Genomic DNA, 26,303 nt, shown 5'->3' on the forward strand with positions numbered 1-26,303 from the left:
TCTAAAACATCCTAAGTGGTAGCTGATTTGGTTTAAATCTAGCTTCTCCTCCTTTTATCTTGAAAGCAAATGTTTGGACTTTGAGGAATGAGGAAAAAACTGCACAGAAGGAGAACTAGTTTGAGTTACCATGGCCAGTTGCCTCTAATTCTATTTGAGTAAAAATTGTGCATGGTGGAGGTGGTGGTCTCTCTGTCTGAAATCCACAATAAGATGAGACTTCTCTTTAGTAGTTGCTGCCATAGTGATACTTGAATAAGTGATGTTCTTGTCACTTAGAAATGCAGTTCTTCCTTGTAACCCACTTAGTATTTTCCCACCACCTGTCAGACATAGCTGGGAATAAGATATCCAGTGGGGTGTTTGGAATAGCTGCTTCCACTGCATTTTATTAATGCTTGTCTGAATTTTCTGGAGCTCAGCCATCTGTCTGTGAACTGACAAACCACTTAACAAGAGGTTAATATAAGCAGGTAGATGTAAATCTGGTTCCTCAAACACTGATTCCAGAAATCAGCTTTGATGTACAATTATTTGCATTGCTTGTTCAAAGTCAACATTTATCTTTCTTGTGTGCTGTTGAAGATGGTGATTTTTGGCTCTCAATTATTGCTAATGTTTAATTAAACCACTAATCTTCAGGCAAAATTTTAATGTTTAAGTTGTGCATTTTCTTAACCTTTCTAAATAAATGAGGATTTTAGAGAACACTGGAATTTTAGGTGATAACCTGAGTAAAACAAAACTGAAGTAAATAGAATCCCATTTACAGATTCACTGAGGGTGAAAAGAACTTCTGGAGATAATAGAGTAATTTTGTGTTTCTCAAGCAGATTTTCCTTCAGCAAGTTGCTCAGGTCCATATCCATTTAGGCTCTTGAGGATCTCCAGGAATGGAGACTTTACAGCCCCTCAGGTTGTCTGTTTCAGTGTTCTGCCATTCTCACGGTGAAAGCTTTTCTTTAATTGTAAAATCATAGAATAAAACTCCATGAAGTATTTCAGACTTGTTCTGAATAAATTACTGTGTTCTTTGGTGCACCTTCCAAGGCTAGTGTCCTAATATTTATCAAATTCAACTAATAGAGTGTCTCCAAAAGAATGGTCATGAATTGAATCCTTTGTAACAGCTAGGTAAGCTCTTTATCTGTAGCAGTTTGGGTGTTCTTTATATGAAAAGCAAAACACATCAACAGAGAGGCACAGGAGAAATAATTTTTTCCCATCTTTTTCTGTTAGATATGGAATTAGTATTGTATTGGGAACATCCTGTATGAAATACCTTTCTTTCACTTTGAGATTTTAACATCTTTTAAAGTTGTCATTTAAGAGGGCTCCTCAGGAGATTAAGAACAAAGTATCTGAAATCAGCATTTCTGTATTAGTAGATAACGCATCACATAAAATGAATGTACAAAAAGAAAGATTCCTGTTTTCTAAGATGCTGTTGGGAAGAGTTTCTGCAGACAGTGCAGACACAGTGGGAGTGATGGAGGTGACAGGTACAGAAATTGCTCTACTGTAATCAAACTAATGAGTAAAAAGGCTTCTAGGATTAGAAATGTAGCAGCATCTAGGCAGAGCTGTAAATGAATAGATAAATGCTTTTGGGTGTTTCCATATGGTTTGTTACAGAAACATGACAACTGCTGAGGCTAAAGGCATGATGATCATGGAGTCTAACCTCCTGCTCAGAACAGGGTTTTCTAGAGCAGGTGCTCAGTCTTCTGTCTTGTTGGGGTTTGGATTCTCTGTTAATGTGTGTATTAACCTGTTCACAGATCCATCTAGACAATTTATGTTTGCCTGAGGTGCTTTGAGGAGGAGATATGAGGTAATGCAAGTAGCTTTGGGGAGTGGGGTGGTGGTGTCCTCTGACCTTTGGTGCCATGGTAGGCATAATAGGTGCAAAATTGTAAATGTCAGTGATGGCATTACTAACTAATGACTAGTTAGTAAACCCTCTTATGGTATTTAATTAAATGCAAAATTTCCTGCTGTTTTTTGCATTACATACTTTTAAATGCATACTGTATAGATACCATACAAGAATTTGATAAAGCATGAATTCTATTATATCTTTTTTGGACAATGAATGAATATGCCATTTGTGCTTTATGTAATGTTGTGTATCCAAGCTAATCATTCTAACTAGCATTTTGTGAATTAGGTATGTTGGATGCTTGCATATGGCTTGTTGACAATTTTATTTTATCTTGTTTGGTGTCTTAAACCCAAAAATTTCAAACCAACAAACAAAACCACCTCCGTGTATGGGAGTGTTTCTGGAAAGATTTATGCTAATAAAGGATAGTATTCTTGCTAAGTATATCTTTTCACTATGTTAAAATTTTCCACCTATTTGCATTCTTATGCACTGAAAGTACTTCTAAAGTAGGATGCTAGTTAGGGATAGTGTACTGTAGGTTTTGAAGCTGTCAAAAGAGGACTACTGCTTAACTCGAGTGTTTAGTAAGTGTTTAGGCAAAATTAATGATTAGAAAAGGGGCTGTTGTTTAGAGAAAAGAACTAATGAAAAATGCTTTATGTCCATCTGTCATCTGATTTTCCAGCACGAAAAATAATACTGCGCCTTTGGCTGATATTTATTTCTTGATCAGAATGTTGGAACAAAATGAGCCTTTAAACTCCTTGTTACTGAAAGGCTCTATGTGGTGTATGAATAACATCTGTAAATTTTTTTGGCTTCTTATTTGGCTCAAATTCTGACATTGAGTGACTTTCAAATGTACTTCATTTTCAGGCAGTCCAGAATTTTGCCACTATACTTCTGTTCTATAAAAAAGTTTAAGAGTAAGTAGTGGGTTCCTGATGTCACTTTAAACTTGATGCTTCTGCACATTCTCTAGTGTCAAACAGATCATAATGGACTTCTGAACCTACTCTTAGTAGGTTCAGTAGGCATATCAGTTTTTAAGTCTTGCATTAAATTTGAATGTAGTAATTTTTATGTTGATCACAACAACAGAGGAAGGTACTTGAAGGTACACTAGAGTGGGAGTTGTTCTTCAATATAAGCAATATTTGATCAGTGTGTGTCTGTAGGTTATAAGTAATTAGCTATTCATTGTGTGGCACTGCAGTACTAATGATGTAAAACACTTTTATGTTTTTAATTAGGACAGAGCTTGGGTTATGGTTTTGTGAACTACGTTGACCCCAAGGATGCTGAAAAAGCTATCAATACCCTGAATGGATTGAGACTTCAAACTAAGACTATAAAGGTATGTAGGGTTAAAATAATTTAAAGAAACTGAGCTGTTTTTACTTCCTGATTTGTTTTACAGGTGCAACAAGCATTCAGCCAATGTCAGTAGAATAAACAAGGATTTCATGTAGTAAATGGTTCTTTGTAGTGTTCATATTTAGAGTTAGATTAGGTATAGAAAATTACATTTTCCTAACCAGCTTAACACTTCATATGTACAGTTGAATTGCTTTAACTGCAGAATTGTTATATACCTTAGTTGAAGAAATGCAATATTGTATGTTGTTTGAATACTGTCTGCTTCCTCATTTTCTGAAAGATGGTCAAACTTCCTTAATAATACTTCAAGTTTTATGGTGCTACTTGTTCCTTTTATAAATCCTTACAATGAAATGCTGAAATAACTGTTGGTTATCTATTAATTACTCTATTTCTAGGGCTCTGGTCTTTACATCTCTAATGTTTGGTATTCCAAATTCTTTTTCATTTATGTTACAACTCCTTACACACTTGTTTACTAAATTCAGTTTCTAAAATTTATAGAAACAAATCTTAAGAGTTACTTTTCTCATCTCCTTTTTTAATCCAGTAACAGAAGACCGAAGATACTCATTTGAGCAATTGAGCTCTGAAATTCTGAGGGAGTAGATTAAATAAAATTGTCAGGAAATGCAGACTTTTGAATGTGTTTCACAGGTGTTGGTGCCTGAAGGCGCAGTGTATGTTCCAACTAGCTCATTCTTCCTCAGTAAACAGCAGTATTTGCTATCTAATCACTTGGGCAGTGGCTCCCTTCTAACTAGAAGTATGTTTGAGACATGAAATAAAGTTCCCCTCTGAAAACATTTGTGCTTAAAAAGCAGTATAGAGCACTGAAAGACAGTTGAAAAAAAAAATAAAACACCAGTATTGGCCAAAGTGTCCTACCTGTAGTGTATTCATAAGATTTAATAAAGTGGATTATACTATTTGAAACTTAAATACTGCTTTGTAAAAAATGGGGGCTCATGGCACACAAGTACAGTAGATGAAAGATGTGGACAGATGCTTATCTGCTGAAAGCTCGCTGTGTGTTTCTGGCAGATGTCTTTTCCTCAGTCCTCTCTCATTTTCTACTTTAGGGGAAAATTGAGCAAATTAGTTTTGTGCTCTAGGGCTTTTGAAGCTGTGTTTTGTGTGGTTATGAGAAAGGGAATCTGTTTGTATTCTGGTAGTATTGTTTGGTGTGTAATGCCTTGGATTGGGCCAACATTACTTGTATGTCCAGGATGATTCATGGAAGTTCTGTTGACTATGTAGGCAAAAAAAAAGGAGGTGATTAGAGGAGATCAAGCCAGGTCTCCCAAATAAAAATGTTCCCTTCAAGGGAGTTGTGGTAACTTACTCCATGCTGGCCATATTTGAATTTTTAATCCTCCTTCGCCTTGCTAAGTGAGTAATTTATTTTCACATTTAATAAAAAAGGTGAAAATGGAGCAGTGGGACTAAACTCAGTTGTTCGTACATTAGATATCTTCAGCTAAAGCAGAGCTGAAACTCTGGAGTTGTCATAAGCCAAAATGATAGCCTCTTTGCTAAAATAAAGAAAATCTCTGTTTAATTAGAGAAAAATATCTTTAAATGGTGATTGTTAATGTTTTCAGTAAATTCTGGCTCTAGTTACTAGTCCGGTCTGTTGAACTTCAGCAACACCTTTCAGTGTTAGTGGGCATGATTTGAGTGCAAAAACTGCTTTACTCCTTTATTTACTCCTCTTCCTTCTTGGACGTGGGGTTTCAGGCCAAGTTTTTTGTGATAGATTTTCCAAGATCACAGAATCATAGGATGTTAAGGGGTTGGAATGGACCTTAAAGCTCATCTGGTCACAACCTCATTGCATTTATCTGTGAAGCAACAGAAGTGCCCAGCCTACGGTGAGGCGTTTTGTCGCCCTCAGATCGGCCAGGGAGCAATGGTGAGCAAAAGGTCAGGTTGATGTCCGAGGTGTTTTCTGCCTCTGGAGGAAGGTCTTGGCTGAAGGAAGTCTCTTATGAGGTCTCAATCAAAGGGCCTTTGCAGAGGTTACTTCCTCTTTATAGACCAAGTGTTCCTGTTTGTCCTGAGTTGGTAAGTCAATGACAAAAACAAAAATCCAACAAACAAAAAAACCCCTCCCCCTTCCAAAAAAACCCCAAACCAAGCAAAAACAAAACCCCAGCCTGTATGATAAACTCAGAATCTAACCCATAACTTTCAGCTTTAAAAAATGTAACTCAGATGTTTATGTATACCTTCATATGAAAAATCATTGAATAGGAGTTCTAGTGTATATTTAGGTTTCAAAAGAAAAAAATTAGGGGTTTGTGCTCTCTGTGCATTTTTGGGACTTCTACAGGAATGCTTAGTACTTTACTAGATTGATGGTTCAAGTTTGTTCCCCATTAGTATATAAAACTGGAAGCAACTTTGCTGGTTCAGTCACAGTGTGATGTATCCTCACATTGTGACTGAACTCAGTGTAACCCTACTGAGAGGAAGCTGACTGTCCTGACCCTGATGTGTGGTGCACTGGATTGGGGTTGTGACAGATGCCTCTGATCCACAGCTTTTCTCCTAGCCTGCATGTCATTGGGATATATTTTTTCTCATCCCTAAGGGCATGCCTCTTAGTACTTTGTTGAAATAAAATGCATTGAAAAATGTGGGTTTGCAAAATGCTGGATTATGGGTTGGGTTTTTTAATATTGATAGGAACACAAAGTCCTATTACCTCTTCCCCTTTTAAAAGAAGACCCTGTGGAATGCTTCATGGAATATTTTACTGAATTTTTTGCAAAATATCTCAACCAATTTTCAGGTGTATAACTCCAAAGCAAGGATTAGCAGTCTTAGTGTTGTCTAACCTGGTGGCTGTTGTATTGCTTTCTGATTTAACTGAATATTAAAGGTGGGTGTATACTCGGCTGGTGAATCCACTTAGGGGTGTGTTAGATATATGAACCCTATCCAGCTAGATGATATGCATCCATTATTATACAGTGCCCTTTATTGCATAATTTGTGGTTTATTTGCACTGTAAACAGGCTTGTGTGTACTGCACATAGCCTGTGAAGTTTGGGTTTCACTAAGTTATGCAACTTTAGTGTGGAAACAATCTCATCTTATAAAAGGTAAAATATTTTCTGTTTTGGAAGATTATGCTGCTGTTAAATTTATCTCTGTTCTATTTAAGAGACAGTAAAAACATGGGGTTTTATGTCTGGGGTGATTTTTCTTCTTACCTTCTTGCTTGTCCGTGACTTTTTTTTCATTTAGGTTCATTCTGGAAAGATCAGTTCTTCCCAAATGTGGAAAACTCAGAGAAACAAACTGGTTATAAGAGTCACTGATTTACACATAGGGTTAAGAAAATTGAGTGCACGTTCTTTTTTCTTGGCTTTTGCTTGGGAGATGAGAAGTGCTCCATGGCTTCCTCTTCCCTTCGTTAGGGTTTTTTTTTAACGAAAAAACTCCTGAAAAGAAAAAAGATCCAAGTAAATTTATTGTGAGATTATCTGAACAGAAATATCTTTCAATGTGAAGTAAAAGAGTTATGCATTAACAAGAGAGTGTTTTAAGATTCACTGTCTAAAAAGGAGTAGGAAAACAAAAGGCCCCTCTGGACTGTCTGAGAGACATGTGGGGTGATGAGTGGGAGGCAGCTTTTTATGTAGACAGGAAGACACAGGACAATATTTCTTCATGGATGTTAGGCTGCCTTAATGATGGACACAGTCCTTTGTGGATTGTAGCTGCCAGGGGGACCCTGAAGATGACAGTAATGCTGTGCTCATTCCTCCCTTTTGAGTGCTTGAAGTGGCAGAACCCCTGCATGCACGACCTGGCGTGTCTCTTAATACAGAATGCTGATGAGACGTGTGTAGACATGTATGCAAGTGTGTGGAAAAGGGGGAAAAATAGTTTGTCCAGGCTAGAGGCCTTAGAGTTGTCTTTTTCTATAAGACAGCATTTATAAGTTGGATGTATTCTACTTAGCATAAAGCTGCGTAAAAGTAAAATTTAATAAGGTTTTCCTTCTCTGAAGTTGTTTGGATTATTGAGATGTTTACATGGGTAATTATTACCTGTCAGGGGAATAGGAATTTAGGAATATTTTATCTAAAGATTTAAATCGGTAGGTTTTCTTCCCACTCCTTTATAGCTCTGCATGTAGTAAAAAAAAAAAAAAAAAAAAAACAAAAAACAGGCCTAATGTGTGACATTCTTCCAATTTCCTATTGGAATGAATTTGACAAATTCTTTGGCTATAAACACAAGATGTCCTATTTTGCCATCAGCACCCAATTGACTGCCCTACTGTAGAAAGTTGTGTGATGAGAAGAGCTACTTAAAACTTCAGTAGAAGGGCGAATACTAAGTGTTCAGCTTTACAAATACTCAAAAAAGTGCTGTATATAGCAAGGAAGGACTTGAAGTGAGGGCTGTGCTGCGAGTTCATTAGTGTTCTTCGAGTCATTGTCATTAATTCTTGGCATTATGCAATGTGATTTCACTTGGTGTTTGAACTACTACTAAGATTTACAAGAAGATTAATTGTAAAGGAATTATCCTCTAACTTAACTGTTCAGTTGCTGTACCCTTAAGAAATTTTACCAAGGATAGTACTCTTGAAAACTCTTCAAACACTTAATGGAAAATAGCAAAATACTGAAAAAAAGAGATGCTAGTGTGATTTCTGAGTTCAGTGCAACAGATAAAAGCTATTGAGATTGTTCCTGTCTTCACCACTGATACATGCAGAGAAAAATTTTTGTAGTGTCCCTTTTTTGTAGTAATTCTTTGATTAACTAATGCCCTTGGGTAGCAATGAAGTATGCACGAGTTGTGTAAAATCTCTATTAAAATATCAGAGGAGAGTGAGCTGTGAAGGTGAGAGAATTAAGATCCACTAGTATTAAAGAACACTGATCTAACGTTCTAAGGATTCGATCTAAGGAGCAAAAGGGAATCCTGTGTGGAAGTTTAAATCTAGTGAGTTTCACTGATGTTTTCAGTCAGCAAAGGCTGAGAGAGGCTCTGATGCCAGAACATTTAGCAGTCTTGACGGAGTAATTAAATACCTCAGGACTGTATTCTTAAGGTCAAATTGCACTCTGCTAGCAGACCTGAAACAGAACAATTTGTCTTGGAAGAAATCTAAAGGTGGGGTTTTTTTTCCCTTAAATTTCTGCAAGAGTTACATAAATTAAAATTATGCAATCTTTTAGCTATGTTAAAAGTTAAAGTTTTGAGAGCATTTTGATTTTAATACTATACACACACACATCTTTTCACTTCCAGGTAAAATTTGTTCTTTGCTGAAATTCAAATCTCCTCAGACTTTGAGTGTTACCCACCTTAAGCTGGCTGCTTGTTTTTCACATAGCTGAATAATATTGAGAGGAGAATTCAGTTCTTAGTGCATGTTGCTGTCACTTGCTGTAAACCACATTATGGGCAGGTGGTTGATTGTCCATTCACTCAGAGCGCTAGGCCAGACCATAAGATGTGCTGTCCTCATGGTTAGCAATGACAGTTTTCCTGTTTGAGCCCCAGGTTCCATGTTGCTGCTGATTAGAATATCTTGTAAGGGTCCGTCCCTGTTTCTCTGAGGGGAGAATCCTTGGGCCAGTGCAGCCCACCCTAAGGCTGCTGCACAGCTCTGCAGCCAGAACACTTCAGCGGTTCAGTAAGGTCTTTCCTGAGTTGCTTAGGCAATTCCTGACACAGAAATGGAGATGTTAGAAGGGGCCAACAGTACTGTGTAAAGTTGATGGAAGTCTGCAAGCATTGCTCAGAAGCCAAGTCTTATGCAAGTAAAAACAAGCAAAGAAAACAAACCCCAAAAACTAAAAAGCCAACAAAAACCTGCTTGTTACTACTAAGATTGATGCTGCGTCTTTGCGTCCTACCCTCCCCATGCTTTGCAAAGTACTCTAAGAAGGTTGTGGTTTTCTGCATGGATTCAAAATGCTGTAAATGCCAGGCATGGAGATCTGTTACAGTCTGTTGTTTTGAGGGGTATTTCTCCTTTGTTTGGCTGGGATTTCTAAATTATTGTTAATTTATTTTGTTTTAAATCCAGTATCTGTCTTCTTTGTAAGAGGGTTTTTATTAATGTAAAACATGTTTATGCTTACTTTTGAGATTATGGTAGTCTTGAGACAAATAGACCTCTGTTAATCTAGCGGCTTTCAAGCTTTTTTGTCATATTAAATGTTGACTCTGTTATCTGTCATTCATGCACTAATAGTTTTTCCAGAGGGGTTATAAGATATTTCAGTGAACTGTAAGTTGAATGGATGTGTTTTGTGCATTTCTAGATGTGTCTGTGGAATAGTGCAAGAGATGCCCAAGTGTTGTGTTTGTCAGAGTCTCTGTCAGTAGTAGAAGCTTCTTAGGTATAACCTGAGGTTTAGTCATTTCCTTCAGGAGAATAATTGAGGTCTTGTGTTTAAGATTCTATTCCTGTTTATATTATTCATGTGGAGGGCTTAATATTATACTCTGTACTCCTGTTCTCCTTGAAAGGTAACTGCTTTTTTTTATTCCTAGTGCATCTGAAATTCCTGTGCTCTTATTGTTTGGGCATGAGTAGGGATCAGAACTACAAATGTGAAGTAGAGGAAAGGTCTTTTGAGACTCTTAAGAATATGATAAATAGGAAATGTTTGGAGAATTGATCTCTTTTCAGTTCATATATTTTATTTGTACCTAAATTCTAAGTTGAGTATTTCCTATTTTTAGCAAGATAGTGATAGTTGCAGACTGCAAGTTTTAAAGTGCTCTTCTGTACTAGTCCTTCTAAGGGCAAAACAGAATCGCTATTCTGTGAATGTAGTGCATAATTCCCATATCATATTTTATAGCAGTGAACTTGATACTTGTTTTTCTTTTATCAGATGCTTATGACTCTGATTTAAAACTGCTGCAGTATCTTGATACTTCTGGGAAAACTTCTGCTTCTGTTTCCATCAGTGGCAGGATTTTCAGCTGGTTGCTGTTCTTAGCACATACATACATACATTTGCTTCCAACTAAGTGGATTTTTGGGTGTAAGTCACTTTAGACCGAATCTTCTGAAAGCCTGTTTTCTGGTCTTCCTCTGTGCTGCGTACAGCAGCATTTCATGAGGGCTTCCTCTTTGAGCAGTGTCCTGTCCTTAATTGGTTATATATCCTGAGGAAGACTTCTCATGCTAGTTCCCTCAAATATATAAAGACTGGTCTTTAGTCTAAATTTGTCAGGTTGGTCCATTCATGGCCTCATCTAAGTGGCAACAGATGTGGATCCCATGACCCACCTCAGGCCTGTGACTCTGGCGTGGGTTGTAGCTGTCAGAGCTGGAACACTTTGAGGGGTGAACTAAAACAGGGAAACTCGGATGATAATGCTAAAAGACTGTTGCTCCAGTGTCTTTTTTTTCAATGCATTCCTTATTGTACAGCAGGCTGTAAAATCAGGACCTTTATGAGATATAGTTGTGTTTATCAGCTTAATCTACGCCTGTAAATGAGCTGTGTTGAGGTCTTTTAGTTCCACAGAGGCGGATGTAAGTTGCCTTTACAAGGGCAGTCTGGGTTTCCAGTTTGTGCTGTCCACAGAAGTGTGTGACTGCAGGCTTCCACCATGAACTCAGCAAGTGCATGTTCAGTAACGTAGTCTTGTGTATTAGGAAAAGTGGCCTTGGAATTTTGTTTGGAGTGGAACAATCCTTATTTGAGGGGAGACAGGAGGTGAACTTGATGAATATACAGCAATGTACTCTCCTGTTTCGGGCAACAGCCTGTCACTGACTAGTGAGAGCTGAGACCTCATCTTTGTGGTATGCTGCCACATCTTCTTACTAGAAATCCAATTAAGAAGAGTTCTTGAATCGTGGTATTGCATACAAATTTAAGTGCAAGTTGAGAACACTTGCCTGGCACAATGAGAACATTGCTGAAAGAAAGAGCAGTATGTCCTTGTTTTTACTGTGCTTGCTGAGGATGCATACCTGTTCCTAATGTACCCCCTTTCTCAATATAAATCTGTCTGCTTTGGAGGTAGGTTTTTAACTCATTTTCATATGGACATACTGGATGGTAGTTTTTTGTTGGGGGTTTTTTCCCCACAGAAACATGTATTCTAAAAGAACTGGACACTACTCTTAAGGACAAGTTGTGTTTTAAGCAGAAAGATTGCACTTGAGCTAGTGAATGTGAATATTTACTGAAATACTGATTTTAGCATTTAGAGATTTCAGATTTAAAGATTTAGAAGACTACATTAAGTAGAGGTGTTTAGGAAAAATCATATTAAATTCATTAGTTTTTGAGAGAATACAAATAGTTTGTACTAATAATACTACTACTCTACTAATAATAAGATAAAAGAGCTTGAAGCATGGTACTGAGGTGTCAATAGGTAGTAGCAGATTATAAGAAAACTATATAATTTTTTTATAACTTCTTTGTTTAACCTGCTTTCACAATTTTCACTTGAAAATTGTGAATCAGTTCATCCTGTTGTTAGGAAATTAAGTATTAAAGCAGTGAAAATACTTAGATTTAGTGATGTAATATTTGCAGTTCTAGAAACAAGTGTCTTTCCTATTAACTGCAGTGGAAAATTTCTGTAAAACTGTTTTTAAATTGGTATCTCCAGAGTAGTGCTGTTCAATATTGTAAAGTGTGTGTCATCATTCAATATTTAAAACTGGAGGCTTTCAGGCTGTTTCTTAACTTGCCTTGTGTTCAGAGGTTTTGACATTATGTAATTGAAATGTTCACCAATTGAATTAGATGTGGAATGAAAATCTTGGCACAGTTTTTAATTCGGTCCATATAAAAGTTGTTTAAAGAGACTAAATACAGAGCTATCAGCAAGCAATTACTGAATGAGCAAACTGACAGGATATAGGTAGGGAGATTAGTCTGGAGAGTCTGTGCTTTAAGTGTGTATCACAAGTGAAATGACTGGGCTTTGATGTCAAAAATGAAGAGGGCTATACTCTAGGCAAGGTTCTTTTAATAGGAATTTTATACCAGTAATATTTTGTAGTGTCCTTGGTTTTCACTAGTCCTGCTGACTTAAATTGCATTGTATTTCTGAAGTTACATGTTTCTTTCAGATTTTTTGCCTGACCAGTACTTCTGGGGCTTAGCAAGATGATTAAATATAGTGTACAGATATTGGTGGTGAACCACAGATTTTGGTTTAATCTTTGTTATTACTGTGACTAGTGTGCCCAAATTCAGTGTGTTGGAGTAGTCACTTGAAGGTAATAACAGTGAAGCTGGATATGTAGGAGTAGGGTATACTGGTTAGAGTATTGCTTCCATTTACCTGCACTCAGTGTAGGCTTTGACTGCTATGTTAAACAGTTTGAACTGTTTTAACCAGAGAGGGCATGGGTTATACTGGACCAGCTGTCATAATGCAAGAGCTCATACTGTCTTACCAGAGGAAAATGAAAGAGTTTTGCAAAAGCTGCTTTGTATCTTGACAGGTACCAGTTCTGTAGCATAAGATAAACTTGCAGTAAATTAGCAAATATTTTGTGCAGGTTTCTTCTTTTCTGATAGATTCTTTGTAAATTTATATTTTTATATGTGGCAGCATGTGTCCGGCAGTGTGAGTTTCCCCTTGAAAGACAGTGTCTGCATGGGTTTGGTAATTCATTATTTTACTAGGACTAGTCCTGTTCCCCAGGCAGTCTGTCTCCATTCCTTGGCCTTGAGTCTCCTTAAAATCCTGCCAAGGGAGGCATGGAAGTTTATTTCTTAAAGAAGCTCAGGGCTAAATGGGCAAGTAAAGCAAGTTTATTCATTCCAAAAGGGTAGCTGTCACTGTCTTTGTTCCTTCATTGGCTGAATGCTGGCACACTTTACTCTGTTTTCCTGTAACTTTGATCATAGGTCTTTAGCTTTTGTGTGGCTCTCATGTGGAAAGAACAAGGCAGTGTGACTTGCAAGGTTCCATGCTGGATAGCTGCAAGTTTTCGAGGTCAGTCCTCCTCAACCAGCACAAAGGTACCTTGCACAAAGCCTCTGGGTGGAACTTGAAGGATCGCAGCAGTGCTCAGGGTGCTGCTTATTTCATCTCCAGCGTGCTGTCTTCTGTTTTGCTTCCATAGCAGTCTTAAGAGTCTGCTGGTCTGTGCAGAAATGAGACAGGAAGGATTTGAAAATAAATGTCAAAGAATTAGTCAAAAGGAATGACAGAATCAAGTTCCAGTTGCCCAGTATTGACTAACAGTACATGAAGGGTGAGGGAAGGAAAGGAGAATAATCTGACTACTTCTTGAGGATCCTTTTTACTTTTATGTTTGACATAGGTGAAAAGCCTAGATGAAGTGTTGGAGAACTTCTCCTGTTGGAGAAACACAGATGTTCTGTCCTAATCATTCTTGTAGTAACACCACTTGTACAAACTTCATTAGGAAGTAGTGGAAGTGCTGTTTTGTAGCATGTGTCTAAAGGTCAAAGAATCTACTTAATCACCTTAAAATATTTTGACTGACATGTCAAGGCAGCAGGTAAAAAACTTCTGTCCAAAAGGATCCAAGAATTTCCTATAAATGGCATTTGTTTTTAAGGCCTCTGTTGCAGAAATTGAGAAGGTGCTGAGCAGGCAAAATACAGGTTGGAGTCCTCCTTCTGCCATTCATTCTCAGGCCTGTGAAAGTGATCTAGCAGAGTTCATCTCATAAATGATTATGAGTCATTTGGTAGCAAGCTCGACATGTACAAAAGACACAGCACTTTAAAAATACTTGCAAACCTCTAAGTGCTTCAGACTGTCTTTCTGTGCCTTTGGCCTACATATCACACTGAAATCTTAATTCCTGGTATGTTTTACTGCTTTTTAATGAGACTTCATGGAACATGGGGCATGGAACTTCTTAAATTTGTCGCTTTAGTCATATGCTTTCTCCACCAAGACCTGCTGGAATATGTACCTAGCTTTCTCTCATTTATTTGGAAGTACTTTTTATATATGAATTCATGTAGTCAGCTGCTCCTGTGTAGTCTAAGTTGCATTCCTTCCATGTTTTGGAAGCTTGCTCCCAAAAAAAACCTCCCAAAACCAAAAAAAACCCCACTGAACTGGCTTTGCAAAGTAACTGTTCTGTCTGCTGTTGTAGATGGTTTTATGTCTCAGAACAGATAACACTGTCCTATTTTAGGTGGTTTTAAAGTGTTTGTTTTCCAGGATTTTTTTATGGTTTTTTTTTTTTTTTCTGAGGTTTCTTATGCACGCCCAAGTTCAGCTTCTATCAGAGATGCAAATTTGTATGTTAGTGGACTTCCAAAAACAATGACCCAGAAAGAACTGGAACAGCTCTTTTCCCAATATGGACGTATTATTACTTCTCGTATTCTGGTTGACCAAGTCACTGGTAAGTAGGCAGTTTTGCATGGCCTTTCATGGACTCACAGTTTGAAATATTTCACCTTTCAGTACAATAGTCTTGTCTCTATAATGTATAAAAGGTGTACGTAGGCCAGAAAATGGTTTTTTCGCCTGTAATTGTTCATAAACGTGCATGGACAAAAATGTGTACTGAGTGTACTGAGCCAGCTTGAGTCATTTCCACCCTGAAGGTGCAGGTCTGAAGCTTGTTTGATGACTTGTAATAAATTTACAGCTTCCATAATCTTCCTTTTCAAGCTGCTGTATGAAAATAGCTTTCCAGTGCCTTACAAAATGCTATTAAGCTTTTTTTTCCTAAAAAGAAAATTGTATGCAGAAATGCACAGCGGGTTCTCTAAGGCTGGGATTACAGAAGCCCCAGACTGGCAGTTGCTATTAAGGCTATTTTCAAGGCTAACTCATTAAATTTGGGCACACACACAAACTTTGACTTCCTCAGGAGCAGGTAAGTTCTGTGATTACCCGTGCCATAAAGTGGAAGATGTAGCAGGTTATTGGCATAATTACAGTATGTGTGTCAATCAGGTAATGGTTGTCAGTGGCACTTTGTGGTTACTCTTCAGACTCAGGATAGTAATGTCTGTGGTTTTTTGCTGTCTCAGATGGCTGATCTTGAGCATCTTTACAGTTTTCTGAATCACCTGCTGTGAGGTTTCTGCCAGAAATAAGCAATTGAATGAAAAGCCGAGTACATGATAGGAGCATTGAATGACATACAAAGAAGCGGGTTTGGAGAACTCTCCAAGCTCTCCCCCTTCCAGAGCATTAAGGGGTGAGACAGATGAAGTCATTTACTCACATAATTATTCCCTGAATAAGCTGGGTTTTATTTTTTTTTAATAGTTGTACTTTTTCAAAGCTGCATATCCTCTTGGGTGGCAAACAGCTTTCAGCTGTAGAAGGTTGTAAGGTTTTAATTGTCTTATTTTGAAAAGTTTGCACTTGCCGTTATTTGAGTCTTGGCTGACCTTTAGAGGAACTTGTGTGTACTCCTTTGACTTCCACTAAGTTAAAAGAAATCTCAATGTTGACACATACTACTTAGAGAGTATTTTAATAGGTTGAGTTGTTGAGGGTGTAGAGAGGCCGGGAAAAGAAAGCTAAAGCCAAATACTGACTTGTAGATATAGCAGATTTGTGGGACAGATTCCTAGTCTGTGTGCAATAAATAGCTGTTCACAATAGGTGCCTGTATATTCATACATAGAAATAGGTGGCATTTAACAAATGGACCAGTAAGTAAATATAATTGAACTTCTAATATGTGTTATAATTCTATTCATATTCATAAATCATGCTATTGGCAGCATCCTTTCTGGCATATAGATTGTTGTTAAGGCTTAAGCTTTCTTGCCTCCTTCTTTTTAGTAATTTGGAAGAAGTAGGCTCAGAATGGTATGAATAATAAGGTTGTGACACAAACTGACAGATAAAAAATGCAGAGTTGAAGCTGTGACATTTGCCTCTTAAAAGCTTTCTTATGCCTGTTCATTGTCACTTTTGATGGCTTAAATCATTGTTTATGAAGAGAATACATTTCTTGTCATTGACGTCTTTCTCAGTTGAGGACAAATGTTTAACTCATCTGGTTATTCATGAACCAAAATGTAAAAGGGCTCTAAATGGCACTTGAAATATTACAACAAAACATTGATCTAACTGATGTTGGCAGTTAGTAGCTTTAATGTTAATTGGTTCAAGTATCCAATGTAGCTCAATATGTTTATGTCTAAGACACTTGGAATTTTTGATGCATGATGTTCCTAAGACCTTCCATAAACACTTTTGAATTCCTTTGCATGTTCCCTTTGACTTTTGTATATCAAGAAAAGTTTCCTTCAAAAGTATCACCTAGCGATGTATGGTGATTGACTGAAACCAGGTATTTTACTCAGAGATGGCCATAATTCCTATTATTGCAATATAGTATGTGCACATCATCATCCTCTGAGCATATTTGCTCTAAAGAGAGCTTCAGGGGATACTGCAGGAGAGAAAAAGCTATCTTTTTACTGGTAGAGAGCAGAGAACTAAGCTATTTGCAGAATTTTTGTCACTTTAGGTACTGTAGAATAGCATGAGCTGACCAGAGGTTACAGTGCAGCTGGTTTGGGTTCATCTCCATCCAACAAAATTGCTTTGTTTCTGAATTCTACTTTGGCTCACTAAATTTGTTTCCACTGTTTTCCCTGAAACTCACAAGCTCTTTACACAAATGTCTTACATCAGTTAAATTAAAAATTTAAATCAAAATTACAGTTGGAAATTCTTACTTTATGCTAGAAATCAGTTCTGTTAAGCTCAAAGTTATCATGTGTTCACAGCATTCGACCATCAACATAGCAATTGGCCACACAAATGGAAGTTAATATCCAGTATTCTGGAGTCTGTGAATTCATTACTGTGTGCTTTTTTCACCTTGTGCAGGGGTGTCACGGGGCGTGGGGTTTATCCGGTTTGACAAGCGAATTGAAGCAGAAGAAGCTATCAAGGGCTTGAATGGCCAGAAACCTCCAGGTGCCACAGAGCCCATCACTGTAAAGTTTGCTAACAATCCAAGCCAAAAAACCAATCAGGCCATTCTTTCCCAGCTGTACCATTCTCCAAACAGAAGGTATCCCGCCCCTCTAGCTCAGCAGGCTCAACGTTTTAGGTAAGTAAATAATGTGCACAAGTGTGCTGAAACTTGCATGTTCCCAAAGGCCTGTTTGATTGCTCCACTCTTGTGCATTCCTGCTTGTCTGACTTCTGTGTGGGTAGGAAACACGTGAATGTTGAACTTCAGCTATGCTGCCACAGTACAGCTAAAACCAAAATGCATGCCATCCTGTTGACAGCATTTTGGTGTCTAGTAGGCATACTTAGTTAAACCAAGGCGACATCTCTTTTGTACTCAGTCACTTAAATTTTTTTTTCAAAGATTACTTTTCATTTCCTAGGTTATTCTTGATTAATGTGCAAGTTGATTCAGTTAATACTGACCTAGGAGATACAGTGTTTTTATCTTAGCCCTATGGCATGCTACAGCCACCTTCCTCTTCATCTAACCCTACGTTTTTCCTCTGCATTCTGGCTTTCAGTTTTTTTCCTGTTGAGGTTTCTGTGTTCTCCATGCCATACTTTGTCTTTTCTTGTTACAACTTCTCATAATGAAGATTGTTGACATATTTTTTTCATGTGCTTTTTGGGAGCTTACATTCCCATCATGTTGAAACTATTGCTATATAGTTCCCTGTGCTATTTAGTGTATTGAAAAGAACTGATGGTGAGAACAAAGTGAAATAAACACTGTACTATCTACATCCATGAGTACCTTGGATATTTTTTGTGATCTTTTCTTCACTCTCTCTGCCCCTAAACAGTGTGACTGGGCTGTGTCAAAGAGTATCTTTATCTTTTTTTTTCAAGAAAAAAAACCCAAATGACAGCTTGCTTCAAAGAGAATATACCAAATTTCAAATGCACTGCATTGGCTAGGCTTGCTTATACTAAATATTCAAGAGTTCATGGCCTGCACTTCTCTTAAAATTTTTAAATTTTTTCTTCTATGCAGCTTTTTGGTGTTATCTGCTGCATCTCACAGGTGTGAGGAGTAGGTGTTTGCTGTAGGAGAGGGGATAACAAATTTTATTTACTTTTTTGTGGTTCTTCTTACTTATTTCCTTACTCTTCTTACTCTTATTTCCTAGGTAATAAAAGGGATAGCTTACAACAGTGTTCTGAATATTGCATAGAAGTAGACTTGCCATTATTCTATAGGAAAGTCTGGGGGCAGAAATTGCAGGATGGAGTCAAGTGCATTGTGTGAAATAAGATCACAGGGTTTGTGTCACAAGCTTATTGTGACACATGCTCTGGCAATGACCTGATGCAGTTGCCCCATCTCTGTTAATAGTTGACGGAGGCCTGAAAACTTCTTCAACTTTAATAATAAAAGTTACAGGATCAATACAATGCTTCCTTTTTTTTCTTCTTAAGTGAAAACTTGGGCTAGACTTTCAAAAGATCTATATAACTGTTCCTCAGTTTCTGTAAGATGTATAACTTAGAGCATCTTTAAAAATTTTCCAGTGACAGTCTCTGAGAATATTTCCAGAGTATTTTCAAGTCTTGGAGGTAACTGAAAAATCATACAAGTGATACCATTACTGTATGAAGTCCTCATCTGACAGCCCTTGTAAGAAGGAGCTATAAGTGGTGGTGTTTCTAGAACTCTGCACCTTGCTCTCCACCACTCATGTCAGTGACAGTAGACCTCAGTCATCCACACTGTCTACTGCTAGTAGTCAGGTATTTTTTAATCTCCTTTTTCTGCTCTTTTAGGAGTTCAGTAGTTTCTTGTCAGTGTATTCTGCAAACCCAGCTCACTGCAGAGTCAGTGCTCTCTGGAAAACTAAATCAAGTGTATGTTTTTTACCTAAGCTCATATTTTATTGAGTCTTGATCTATCATAAGATTTCTTCATGTATTTGGGATTTTTCAGAAAGTAATAAGAGCTTCTTCAGGGTGAACATTTCTTGAAAGAAGCAGGAATAAGAGCAATAGGAGTGGTATGCAGTGCGTATTTCAGATATTGGCTAGATTATTTGAAGGGGTTTAGAGTTGTGGTGGCATTCTGTAATTGGGGGCAGGTGAGGCAAGAACCACATGGAGAAATCTTGAAAATAATATATATGTATGTGTGTATATTATAAAAACACTTCATCTGGTAAAATCCTAGTGTCATAGGATATCCTGGATTGGAAGGCACCCACAAGGGTCATTGAGTTCAGCTCCTGGCCCTGCACAGGACCAAGAGTCACACCATTGCCTGAGGGCATTGTCCATACAATTCCTGAATCCTGTCAGGCTTGGTGACATGACCACTTTACTAGGAATCCTGTTTCAGTGTCCAGCCACCCACTGGGTGAAGAACCTTTTCCTAATATCCAACCTAAACTCCCTTGACACAAATTCAGGGCATTCCCTCAGGTCTTGTCACTGTCACCACAGAGAAGAGATCGGCACCTGCTCCTCCCCTTCCCCTCACAGGGAAATGTGTGTGTGGAGGCCAGCCACCTTTCAGGCTCCCCAGGCTGAACAAGCCTGGTGACCTCAGCTGTTCCTCGTACAGTTTCCCCTTGAGACCCTTCATCTTTTTCTTGACTCTCCTTTGAACACTCTAATGGCTTTATATCTTTCTTATGTTGTGGCACCCAGACCTGCCCTCAGCACTGGAGGTGAGGCTGCCCCAGAGCAGAGCAGGACAATCCCCTCCCTTGCCTGGCTGTGATGCTGTGCCTGATGCCTCCCAGGACATGGGGGCCCTCCTTGGGTACCAGGGCACTGCTGACTTATGTTCAGCTTTCTGTTGACCTGAAGCCCCAGGTCCTTTGCCATGATTTTCAGTGTCTCACTCCCCAGTCTCTCTGTACATCTTGGCTTGCCCCATCTCAGGTGCAGAGTCTGACACTTGGTCTTTTTAATGTCATGTAGTTAGTTGGTGATTCCCCAACCCTCTCATCTGTCAAGGTGTCTCTGCAGAGTCCCTCTGCCTTACAGGGAGTCAACAGGTCCTCCCAACTTAGTGTAATTGGCAAATTTACTTAGTATATGTTCTTTAAGTCCTGCATCTGAGTCATTTATGAAAATGCTAAAGAGCACTGAGCCTAAAATGAATCCCTGTGGAATTCCAGTAGTGTCAGTTACCAGTCAGGTGTCGCCCCATTCACTGTAAACCTTTGTGCCTGAGCCCTGAGCCAGTTGCTCACCCATCCCATGATACATTTATCCAGCTGTGTGCTGCATATTTTGGCCAGAAGGATCCTGGGAGAGGCAGTATCAAAGGCTTTACTGAAATCCAAAAAGATTGCATCAGCTGACTTCCCTTGGTCAGCTGGGTGAATTATCCTGTCATAAAAGGAAATTTAAGTTTGACAAGCAGGACTTTGCCCTCTTGAAGCCACGCTGGCTGTGATTGTGTTTTTCAGTACTTCCCATAATAATCTGCATAATTTTACCAGGCATTGAAGTGAGACTTGATGGGCCTGTAGTTTCCAGGGTCATCCTTTTTTCCCGTACTGAAAATGGAGGTAGTGTTAGCCAGCTTCCAGTCAACACCATATTCCCAAGATCATGAAAAAAATCCTTGAAAGACATTGGCCAGTTCTTTGAGTGTTCTTGGATGAATCTCATCCAGTCCCATAAATCTGTAGGCACTCAGTTGGAACAGGAGATCCCACACAAGCTCAGGGTTGTTCACCATTCTCACAGCCCAAGACACTGGGACCCTCTTAGCCCATCATCAACATTAAAGATGAAGGCAAAGAAAGAATTAAACTTCTCTGCCTTGTTTGTGTCCCTGTTTGTGGGGTGACCATTTTCATTCTGTGACAGGCTCATGTTATTTTTGGACTGCTCTTTGAGATTGACATTTTTAAAAACTTGTTGTCCCCCACATTGCTGGCAAGCTTCAACTCCTGTTGAGCTTTGGCCACACAATTTTTTTCCCTCCAGTGGCAAGCAATAGCTCTGTATTCTTTCTATACCCACCTGATTTTGCCTCCACTGTCCTTGCACTTACTTTTTCTGCCTTAGCCCTGCTCAGCCAAATCAGCCTTCTGCCTCCCAATATTCTGGAATTGCCAGGAGTAGGAACATGAAAAATCTTTTTTTTTTGAGTTTACGTTACAATAGTTGCTAGTGGTCCAAAATACTGCATCTGTCTTGATAGTCGTGTCAGCAAACATGTCAGAAACCTTAGTAAAAGTTTTCTTCTCAACCAGGTTAGTAATGTGGAAAACTTGACTGATGTGGTCACTGACTGGAGCATTGTGGTAGCAGTATGTGGTTTAGGCTAAATTCGTGGCCATGGTGGACTTCATGGTGAACTTCTTATGATTGTTGTTACTACACAAGAATTGTAGCAGCATCGGGTTTAGATGGTGGATGCTGCTACCTATTTCCCAATAAGCATATCCACGAAGAATATCTGTTTTGTCTTCACTATCAGATGTAATAAGGTGCCATGGCTCTTTCAGTGGTGGTACTTTAACATTGCATGAGGTTTGGTACAGTGTAATGGATGTGACAGTAATATGCTAAGTTTCCTTAATCTTAAAGGGTGAAAAGTCTGAAGACTGAACATGTTGCTAAATGTTTTGCAGGTTGGACAATCTGCTCAACATAGCTTATGGAGTAAAGAGGTAATAAAGGATGAGTTGGTTCATAACAACCAAATTATTTTGAAGTATTTTGCAAACTCTTACTTTTCAGTAAGACTTATGTTGGATTTTTGCATGTTGAGACTTCAGCTGAGATTGTTCATTTTGATGCATTTTGCATGAAATAGACAAGCCTTCTCTAGCAGTTCCATAGAATTCCTGTTTCAAATGACTTGCTAATCCTCACTGGTTTTATAGCATGCTTCCCTTTTGATTTTCTGTTACATCATTTCAGACATACCTAGCACTGTTCTCCCTACTTATGTATAATTTTTTTACATAGTATTTGCGCAGTTAGGGGGCAAAAAATATTTTTGATCTTATCTTTCTAGTCTGAGCAACATGTTCATTCTGTGAAAAGCTCTGTATCATTCTCGTCTTTTATTTTGACATTTCTTTGCTGGGGTTTTGTGTGAACAGCTGTATGATGATTCTGTTTTGCTTTCCCCCATTCTTTAGTAGGTTTCCTCCAATGACCATTGATGGAATGACCAGTTTGGCCGGAATTAATATCCCTGGACATGCAGGAACTGGGTGGTGCATTTTTGTGTACAACTTGGCCCCTGATGCTGATGAGAGTATCCTCTGGCAAATGTTTGGACCTTTTGGAGCAGTGACCAATGTGAAGGTCATCCGTGACTTTAACACCAACAAGTGCAAAGGTTTTGGATTTGTGACTATGACAAACTACGATGAGGCAGCTATGGCAATAGCCAGCCTGAACGGATACCGCCTTGGTGACAGAGTACTGCAGGTCTCCTTCAAAACAAACAAAACGCACAAAGCCTAACCAGTTATTCTCAGTGCATTAATACATGAAAACTATACAACAAAGGCGATTTACAGGAAGCTTTATGCATTAGTAAATGCCTTTGTTGTATGCCAGTGTGGAAATGGGGATAAAATGACTACTTAGCATCCTAAGAATATGTGAGATTTTTTTATTGCTACTATCTGAATTAGAACTTCTTAACTATCTTTTGTGTTTGAGTATTGACAAGAGGTACAGGGTTTTTACCTGTCACAATGCGTATTCTATTGCCTTCTTTGAAGAAGGTGGACCTTTTAAAATGTTTCAGCTAATGGAAGAAGTTTTTTTTCTTTATACATGACTGCCTTTAATCTATGAGTAAATATCGAGGCTTTGTGTAATACTTTTTTTTTTGTCATTTCTTGATTTACTTTGTTTTTTATTTACATCGTAATGCAATATTGCTTTATTGTTCAGGAAAAGTATCTGAAGTTTACATTTTATTTATATTGTTATAAGCAGTATTTATTTCATCATCTTCATTTGGGTTGGGGAGTGGGAACACATTATAAAAGCTTATTGTAAGAATACTGGAGAACTTTTCGTAAAGCAGTACCTTGCCAAAGAGATAAGAGCCTCTTTGATGTGGGTTTAAAAAAGCATCTATTTTTATAAAAAAAATAAAAAATTTGGAGAAACTTTTTACTGGGCCTGGAACAAATATTTTGACTTGAATACTTTGAGAAATCTCTTCGTATGACAACTAGTGAGCTTTTAAACTTACCAGGAAATTTGCAATTGTTGGGAAAAAATTTAGAAAGATTTATGATGTAGAACTACTTTTGAGACCTTTGTATTAAGAAGTAAAGTCAATGGGATGCACTGTTGGTTTCATTTTTTGTAATCATCAGTGGAGTCATTGATCATCCTGGTTATTAAGTGATAGGTGGCTCACTTTAATTTGTGATTTTGACGCAAATGAAAATTTTAAAAAAGAATATAAGAGCAAGCAGAAAACTTAAAACACTGAGATATGGGGGAAAAAAAATCTGTTCTTCCTAAAGAATTCCCTTCAGATAGAGCTCAAGGTGTTTAGTGATGTACTTGCTATTGTTTGAAGAATTGTTTTGTCTTAAGAAAAGACATCAAGCATGATTTGTGCAGTAGCAAATCAGCCAAAGTGGCCTGAGTTGGGTGCATTAGGAGGTATTTTGAAAGTTATGTTCAAGGCTAACACCTGAGCTTTGTGTAATGTAAATAAGAACTTAAGTTATGAACCTTTCAGCTAATTTTGATTATAGTTTTTTTTAAAAGTTACATGCCAAGTGATGTTCAATTTTGAATGTTTTTGTATAAGTTTTTTCTTTGTAAATGGCATTAACATGTTACTTGAGGTCTGCTTCTTTTCTTTTTTTTTTTTTTTTTTTTTTTTTTTGTCCTGAGGACTGGAATTTACAGTGCATCAGATCTGTTGCTATTTTTGTCTGTAGATAGTCTAGCTTCAGCTGTTTATGGTGATGCAACATTTTTGTTTATAAATATGTTTGTAGTAACAAAAACAAGTATAAACATATGTTTTGAGCAAATTTCCTTACATTTTTCATATGAAAACCATAAATACCTGTATGCTATTGAAGTTTAACTTTGTATGATGCTTAAATCACTATTTGGGGAAATAGAAAAAGCCTTTACCATGTATTGAAGAAATTTAACGAAAACAAGTACAGAATATTTTCTGATTAGCATCTAGCTTATAATTAAATTTTTAAAAAAAAAGCTGAGGGTTTGATGCCTTCACCAGGATGCACTGACAACTATGTAGTTACGTCCTGCTTTTTGTATAAACTGAGATGCTCATATGCTTCCCCTTAGAAAAAGCAATGTTCTATGCATAACATAGTTGTACACTATCTTTGCAGTTGTTTTTGATTCTTATTCTTTTAAATTGTAGTTATAAAATTTTCAGTATAGTACAGTACATATACTGTGAAGCGCGTGCTAAAGTGATTAAGCAAGTTTTCATGCTGACCCACTCAATGCTATTCAAAAATCAATTGGCTTCCTGAGTACTTCTTCATTCTTAGGTGCATTTAGATTGTTAAAGCTAATCCTCTGCATTAAAAGTTGTATATAGTATAGAAATCACAAACTTTCTGATGTGGGAGAAATAGTAGCTACATGCTTCTTTCCTATGCTACTGTAGCAACTAACGGCATTGATGAGAAGGCATGTAAATTGGGCTTCACTTTACAGTGTTTATCAGAGCACTTAGTAAAATATAAGGCTGGTATTTATTTGAAGTTGTATAGTATGACTTAATTCACATTTGTTGGAATAGAGAATATATTCTGTTGGGTATTTAAGAGGTTGTACATGTTTTCTTTTGTGTTTGGATTCTTTGTACTTTTTCATGTTCAGTACATCAATAAACAAAGTTGAAGGGAAAACAGTCTCATAAGCTGGTCTTTTACCATATTTTCCACTGCTTTAATGAGTAAGCAATATCAGTGAAAGGTTTCTGCAAAGCTCTTGAGCTGCTTGTAATTTAGGTTAGGATCCTGGTTACCAACACGGAGGTAAAACAGTGGAGTTCTGTACCAGTTCTGTTACCTTAGAATTAAGTGTAGAATCTTTTCACTTTAGTTTTGCATTAACCACTCAGTACTTAGGCTGAAATAATAAATGAGTGTCATTAAATGCGTTCAGTAAAAATTAATTTGCTGTCTGTTTAGCAGGTGCTGTGCAGTGTAGCTAAGTGAATGCCCTAGTGCATTTTCCAAGAGATGAGTTAGAAAGATTAAGTAGTATCAGGGACTCCAAGGTGGAGATGCACTAGTTGAACTGTGCTCTGGCCTTGCTGAGACAGGAGCAGAAACCAGAAAGAAATCCATATCAAGAGTGTTGCATAACCTCCCCCTGCCAGGCTGAAGGCAGTAGATCAGAAGGAAGGAGTGAAAGGAGGCAAGTCCTTGCTTGGCACAACAGACAAAAGCCCTTCTTGTCCACTTCACCCTCCCGGCTGCCTTGTGTAGTAGGTGTGAGGTTCTGGATGTGATAGGAAAATCAGTGGATAATTAGGACAAAGGTCCTTTTCCAACAGGAAAGTCTGCCTCCTTGGGATGTGAGTTATGGCCATCACCAGGAAACTTCCTAGCCTGGTTCAGCCATCGGACTCATAACTCATGTTGGTCCTCCGTGTGCATGGTGATAAAGCCACAATGCGTCAGCCAGAGGCTGTCAAAAGAGACTTCAAGGTCCTGGGGTGATTGGAGAGGTAATCAGGGGCAGAGGTTGTTTTTCCTCAACTTTTGTTAGGTGCAGGTAGTGACATTGAAAAAAACAGATGGATCCAGTCTTAATACCTGACTCTGGGGCTGGTGGCGCACTGCCACAATTTTCAATCTTTTTGTGTAATGAGTTGGCCTCCATGGTCCTGGACGTGATGAATTCCGATGGGATTCACCTTTGTAAAAGGGCAAGGAGGTCCTTTTTCAAGGCTTGTGGAGCTTATTGATAGGGCATTAAACTTGATATCCACTTGAGGGAAGGGGATATAATCAGATTTAATGGTGAGAGCGTGTGGGCTGACATGCTCTTCCAGTCAGCAAGAGGTGCCTAGAGCCTGAGAGGGTCAGCAGGAGAGCACTTGAATTACAACATCAGATTGCTTCCAGATACTCCAGCC

General features: G+C 38.1%; 1 protein-coding gene across 21 annotated transcripts in view; it reads left to right on the plus strand.

Moving 5' to 3' along the window:
• Window positions 1-25,065, plus strand: part of ELAVL2 (ELAV like RNA binding protein 2) — a 111,506-nt gene extending 86,441 nt beyond the window's left edge. For 17 of the 21 annotated variants that reach the window (XM_074533595.1, XM_074533583.1, XM_074533582.1 and 14 more), the window contains 5 exons: window positions 3,142-3,245; window positions 14,477-14,630; window positions 17,093-17,318; window positions 21,811-21,849; window positions 22,327-25,065. In XM_074533595.1, coding sequence (XP_074389696.1) covers window positions 3,142-3,245; window positions 14,477-14,630; window positions 17,093-17,318; window positions 21,811-21,849; window positions 22,327-22,657 — 854 coding nt within the window. In that variant the 3' untranslated portion in view covers window positions 22,658-25,065. The remainder of the gene's footprint in view (window positions 1-3,141; window positions 3,246-14,476; window positions 14,631-17,092; window positions 17,319-21,810; window positions 21,850-22,326) is intronic. The other 4 variants (XM_074533592.1, XM_074533591.1, XM_074533594.1 and 1 more) reach the window with 3 other exon arrangements.
• Window positions 25,066-26,303: the final 1,238 nt, after the last annotated feature.

The sequence above is a fragment of the Zonotrichia albicollis genome, chromosome Z, assembly GCF_047830755.1.
Source record: "Zonotrichia albicollis isolate bZonAlb1 chromosome Z, bZonAlb1.hap1, whole genome shotgun sequence".
In the NCBI taxonomy this organism is placed as follows: domain Eukaryota; kingdom Metazoa; phylum Chordata; class Aves; order Passeriformes; family Passerellidae; genus Zonotrichia; species Zonotrichia albicollis.